At 55.2% G+C, this 6,000-nt stretch overlaps 1 protein-coding gene across 2 annotated transcripts in view; it reads left to right on the top strand.

Moving 5' to 3' along the window:
* The first annotated feature begins 2,820 nt into the window (after positions 1–2,820).
* The window catches only part of RIN3 (Ras and Rab interactor 3), a 173,767-nt gene continuing 170,587 nt past the window's right edge, over positions 2,821–6,000 (top strand). Inside the window, exon 1 of one of the 2 annotated variants that reach the window (XM_032287594.1) lies at positions 2,821–3,156. In XM_032287594.1, the coding sequence (XP_032143485.1) occupies positions 3,113–3,156 (44 nt within the window). In that variant the 5' untranslated portion in view covers positions 2,821–3,112. The remainder of the gene's footprint in view (positions 3,157–6,000) is intronic. The other variant, XM_032287593.1, reaches the window with a different exon arrangement.

Raw genomic sequence — 6,000 nt, 5'->3', positions numbered from 1 at the left:
TTGGGAGGCTGAGGTAGGAGAATCACTTGAACCCGGGAGGCGGAGTTTGCAGTGAGCTGAGGTGGTGCCACTGTACTCCAGCCTGAGCATCAGAGTAAAACTCCATCTCAAAAAAAAAATAAAAAAAGTTTAGAAATCAGAAACTTTCCTATTAAAAAATCCAGATTATCAGCATGTTTAAAATCGTAAGGGCTTGTGTGCTCAGGCCCTCCTTCCTGTTGCACAGCTGTTGGTGAGAACAGAGAAGAGGCTGTCCCTTTTGCCAGAGCCTAGTTCCCAGCTGATCCCAACCCTACCCCATTGGTGCAATTTTGTTCCCATCTGGCCCTGAAGACGCTAATTGATTCTGCAATAACAGACCTTGTCTCTGTCTGTCTCTTTTAAAGATTTCTCCAAATCTTTGAAATGGAGGGAATGGACATGTGGAACCTCATTGGGAGCTAGAAGAAGATGGAACCCCGGCAAGATGAGCTGCTTTCTGATAATCTACATTTGCAAAACAAAATATCCCCAACAGCAACCATTTTATTGGTCAGAAATTCAGAGTACAAGGACTTGGGAACGAAAAGAGTACCCAGGAAGAGAGCGGAGGGCAAGTTTAGCCAAGGTGCACCATGGGCCACAACCAAAAGGGGCCGCCCAGATTCCTGGAATCCTGACAGTCTCCTCTATGGTCATCTGTCAGCCACAGGGTCATGGTGGGGCCCTTTCTGGTGTCCACCTGAGGAACTCTGGCTTCTCAGAGCAGGTGAGCCTTGGGGCTAGGCCCATGGAAGCCAGGCTTTGAGAGACTTGTCCTGTGCTTCTCAGCAGTGGCCCAAAAAGCGAAAGAAACCTTTCAGATCAGCCTGGGAAGGGCTGAGGGACTGTTCTAGGTGCAGTAGTTACATAAGACCACTTCCCTGGGGCCCAGGGAGGCCTGGGAGTGACCCACAGACTTGTTTTAGAAACAACTAAGGAATCAAAATGGGGTCCTGGAGGCAGGGGCCTTCTTGTCCATCTCATTTGTACTCACTGTGTTTATAGATGAGCCTTTGGGGGAAGACTTGTTCGAGGCCACCCAGCCAGGAGGTGCTGGGGTTGGAGTTGAACATGGGTCTGTCCTCAAAGCCCAAGTTTTCAAATAGGGCTTTGAAACCCTTGGAAACGTGTTACAGCCCTGTTGAGGGAGATGGTGGAGAAGATGACTCACTCCCATCCAGGGAGGAAACAGCTTAGCCTCTCTGGAGGAGAGGAAAAATCAGTGGGGGATGGTTATGACCTAACTAGGGGAACCTGTAGGAATCTGGGCAGAGGGGGAGGGGTGTGAGATGGAGCAGTCAGGGTGGCCTTCTGGAGGCTGTACTTTTTCCCCCTTTAAAAAAACTTAACAGCTTTGATGAGGTATAATTCATATACTGTACAATTCACCCACTTACAGCATACAGTTCAATGGTTTTTACTGTAGCCAGAGTTGTGCAACCATCACTACAATCAATTTTAGAGCATTTTCATCACCCCAAAAAGAAACCCCGTAACTCTTAGCAGTCATTCCTCATTTTCTTCTCTTCCCTCAGACTCTGACAACCACCAGTGTACTTTCTGTCTCTGGACTTGCCTATACTGGACATTTCATATAAGGGGAATGTGCCTTGTGACTAGCTTCTTTCACTGAGCATAATGTTTTTGAGGTTTGTGCACGGTGTAGCATGTGTCAGTATTTCATTCCTTTTCATGGCCTAATAATATTCCACTGTATGGATATACCACATTGTGTTTATCTGTTTCTCAACTGACCACATTAGATTGTTTCCACCTTTTGGCTATTATGAACAATACTACTACGAACACTCGTGTAAGTTTTTGAGTGAACATATTTTCATTTCTCTTGGCTATATAACTAGGAATGCAATTACTGGGTCATATGCTTAATTTGATGTTTAACTTTTTGAGGAACTGCCAGACTCTTTCCCAAAGTGGCTGCACCATTTTACATCCCATGGGGAAGGCTGAACTTTTCATGTATGCTTAGATGTGGATTCTTTTTCTAACTTCCGGCAGGCTGAATTGGTGGAAACCAGGAAACACGGGGGAGGAGGGTGTGAGGAGAGAGCCTCAGGGCAGAGAAGCCTGGGGATCCCTTCGCCAGAGCCCTGGGCTGAGTCCTGGTCTGGTCCCCACTTGCTGTGTGGCCTTGAGCAAATCTCCTCCACTCCATAGCCCTCAGTTTCCTTGTCTCTAAAATGAAGGCATTGGACCTAGACGATTTTGCCCCTGGGGGACACTTATGATGGATAAAGACTGGACTCAGGAGGCATTTTTGAGCACCCAGGCACTTAGAAGAGAGGCTTCCTGGCCCCATCTACGGTTGCCTTTGTGTATGCTGCCCTGCGTTCTCCAGCTGCAGTAGCTGGCACAGATGAATTAGATGCCAGGCTTGATGGATGAACAGTCCGCCTTGCTGAGGAGTGATCTCCTTGTTACAGGAAGCATCCAAGAGGGGGCGGCGTGGACATCTGTCAGGAATGTGGAGGAGGCGCCCTGGCTCTGGTCTGAGGCTGCCTTTGAACGATTTCGAGGCTCCCTGGGACAAGGCCTTGGCTCCGTGTGGGACGAACTCCGAACTTCTCGCCAGCTCTTGGCCTCCCCACCTGCCGGCCCGCGGTCGGCGTCTTCCTTCCCCCGCGTCCCCACGCCAAGTGGAAGACTTTTCTCTAAGTTTCCCTCTCCGAAGCCCGGCTGGCCGCCTGCGCTCCAGCCCCAGCCCGCGGAGGCGGCACCCCGAGGTCGGGCGCCCGCGCGGCGCCTCGGCCCCGGCAACCCCCGCCCCCAGGCCCGGCCCCGGGGGCGCGGCCGCCCGGGCTTCCGTGTGCCCCAGGGGGCTCCGGGCCGCGAGCCTCTGCCGAATGGCTTTTGACAAAAAACCCTTGACCACCAAGGCCAGCCTCTTCCTGAAAGCCCCGCTCGCTCCGATACAGGAAGTAGAAGGGAGCGAGCGCCCTAGAGCGCGGCGGCTGCGGCCCGGGCCCTTCCCGAGGGCCAGCGCCACGGACATGCGGGCGCCCGGGACTCCGCGTTCCGCAGCGCCGGGCGCCTGAGCTCCTCCGTTCCCCGTCCCGGAGCTGCCGGCTGCATGATGCGACGCGCCGGGGCGCCCGCGCGCGGGGACCCCAAGGGGTAAGTCCGGGCGGCTGCCCCCTCCTCCCTCTCTGTCCCCACAGTCCCGTCCTGGCCTCTCCACTAACTCCATTTCTTGTCCCCGAGAGTCCTCCGGGCGCGGGACCTCGGGGGTGTCGGGCTGAGACGGGATCCTCACCCCGAGGCCAGACCCCGGTTCTGCGGGGCAGGGGGCGGCCCTGGTGACTCCGCTGGACCCGACGACTTGACTAAACTTCTAAGGCCAGGCGTTTCCCTGGGAACCCAGTGCACCCTTAAGCTGCTGGCGGGCGGGTTGCAAGGGAGTGCGCCTCTACCTGTCAGAGCCAGGGCTGTCCGCGTGTACGCGGCCCCCTCTCCGGCTCCTGCCCCGCCTGAACTTTGCAAACTAAACGCGCGGTCCCGACCCCGCCAGCCTGCTGCACCCGCCGCTGCGCGAGTCCCAGCGCGCGCCCTCAAGCTCTGGGGCCCCGCCGGACGTGGGGTCCGAGACCTGGACCCCTGCAGATTTGGGTGCCCGCGGCCCAACAGCTGACCGGCCCTCCTGGACCGAGTGTCCACTGGGACCTTTTCTCCCGCCCCTCTGTCTTGGCCGTAGACGGCGACCTTCGGACCGGCCCTGGCCGAGCCTGGTGCTTGGATAGGATCCAGGGCGCACCGGCTGCGCGCGGGCTGTGGGATCCCAGGGGAGAAGGCACAGCGTGGAATGCGTGACGCCGAACGGTTTGGGAACTGACTTGGAGAGGAGTCCCTGGTGACTAAGTCCCCGCTCCGCCTCCGCCGCCTGGTCGCCCCTGGCCCCATCCCGCTAGCTCCGGCATTGCTCGGGGCTGGGCTCTGGGAGAAGGTCCTCTCGCTCCGCCGAGCTCAGAGGGCGCCCTGGGAAGCTTCAGGTGTTGTGGAGACGCCAGGTCGGAGGCGGATTCCCAGGGAAAGCCTATCAGAACCTTTCTGAGTGCCCAGGAGCGCATCTGGGGAGGCCATTCCCAGCTTTTTGGTTTAAAAGTCCCGGGCCTACTTCCCTGACGGACGCCCTGCCGCTCCCTGGCCTGGGGTGTGACCTCATCTCCCAGGCCATCAGTTCTCTGCTCTGTGAAACGGGAGAGTTGGGCCGATCTTGTGCAGTCCTGAGCTGGCGGGCCGCTGGAGGTGACTGACCCCCACTCAGCTGGGAGGGTCTGGGAGGGGGCCTTAAGCTCATCTACATCTGAACATCTCCGTTCTTCTCCCTCCCTTTTGCCAGCCCGGAAATTTTGCATGCTGGTTTCTTTCTCTTGAAAGCAACCTCTGCAAAGACAAATGCCATGCGGTGGGAGGAACTGAGAATTCCTTGGGGAAGAGCCCCCCATCCCCACGCCCACTTGCAAGTATCTGCTACACCCAAGACTGCAGGGTGGAGCCAGAGAGGAGTTTCTCAGGGAGGAAGGGGAGGTGAGGGGCCAGGGCCCTGACCTTGCCAACTTCTCATTTTCCCCAGGGATAACCTAGGCTGGCCACTTCCTCTTGCCTTTCTTGGTTCATTACTGGGTCAGTTATTTAAACTCTCTGTATGTCAGCTCACTTACCAATAAAATGATGATAAATAATAGTAACTACCCTTTAGAGTTGCTTTGAGGACTAAATGCACAGAAAGAGTTGAACACATTCACCTGCAGAGTAAACCCTTAATCATAATTGTCACCATTATTATCATTTGTTGGGTATGATTCCTCCATTTGTCAACTGCGTAACCTTAGACAAGTGACCCAGCCCCTGCCTCCCCTGTAAAATGGGGGTACTAGCCATACACACCACATAGAATTGTTTGGTGGATTGGCTGAGTTCAAAGCTAAGCAGCAGCCCCCAAGCAGCTTAGGGGAAATGCATCAGTTCAGGCCTGCTTAGAACTGTGCTCGGTACATTCTAGAGCTATGTGAATATTGGTTTGTTGCTAAAAAACATGGCTTTGTTTTAGAGGACCTTTTGGGTTGGAAGGGCTCCAAAGGGTAGAGGATTTCCTGAAGGATTGGAGGGAGTGAAGAGTGGAGGGTGACTCTGGTGGCGCTCTGTCTGCCCAGGGATCAGTACTTCAGGGACAGATGCCCAGCTGTACAGAGTCTGGGGAGAATGGATTCTTAGAGTCCACTCAGGCCAGTAGCTTTCAGGGGGTGGGGAGAGACCTGGCGGGCACCCCCATGTGACCCCACCATGGCGAGTAAACCAGTAACATTTTCACAGCTTTGTTAAAGCTATGCTAAAGGTCTGCTTAAGATTTCATTTGAAAAAGGATTCCACTCTTGGAAAAATGTGGCCATTACTGACCTAATCGATCCCCTAATTTAACAATGAGGAACCAGAGACCCAGAAAGGGGAACTGCCTTCCCCAGTATTGTGGGAGGCGAAGGTGGAACTCAGGTCTCCTGAGCGTTGGGTCTGATCTAATACAAGAGTCCTGCTGGAGTCTTGGAGAGGAGCCCTTTAACCACTCCAGGGTGAGATAGGGGGCTTTTCTGGGTGGGGCCCACCCAGAGCAGGGCCAGTGATGGATTCAGGGTGTGAGCTCGAATCTCCAGCTCTGCCCCTTGACCTGGGCTTCCTGGATTCAAGGAGCTAATGTTCCCCGGAGGTCCTGGCTGGCACTTAGCTAGGGACCTAGCCCTTTACAGATCCTAACAGAGGCCCTGGTGCACAGGCAGCAAAGGATCACCTCACCAGCTCAAGCCTGCACTCCTGGGCCCCCCAAGAGGCCCCAGTACATCCTCTGAGAAGCAGCTGGGAGTGCAAGGGGCTGGGGGTGCAGGGTCCTCTTGGGATGAAGGAGTAGCAGCACATTTCCCCCTGAGGCCCTCCTCATCTCCTCTGCCCCCTTGGTGCCTCTCTGTCCTA

Source organism: Sapajus apella, unplaced genomic scaffold (genome assembly GCF_009761245.1).
Source record: "Sapajus apella isolate SASKATOON/1434 unplaced genomic scaffold, GSC_monkey_1.0 scaffold20, whole genome shotgun sequence".
Taxonomy (NCBI): Eukaryota; Metazoa; Chordata; class Mammalia; order Primates; family Cebidae; genus Sapajus; species Sapajus apella.
This window is presented reverse-complemented; position numbering and strand designations above follow the sequence as displayed.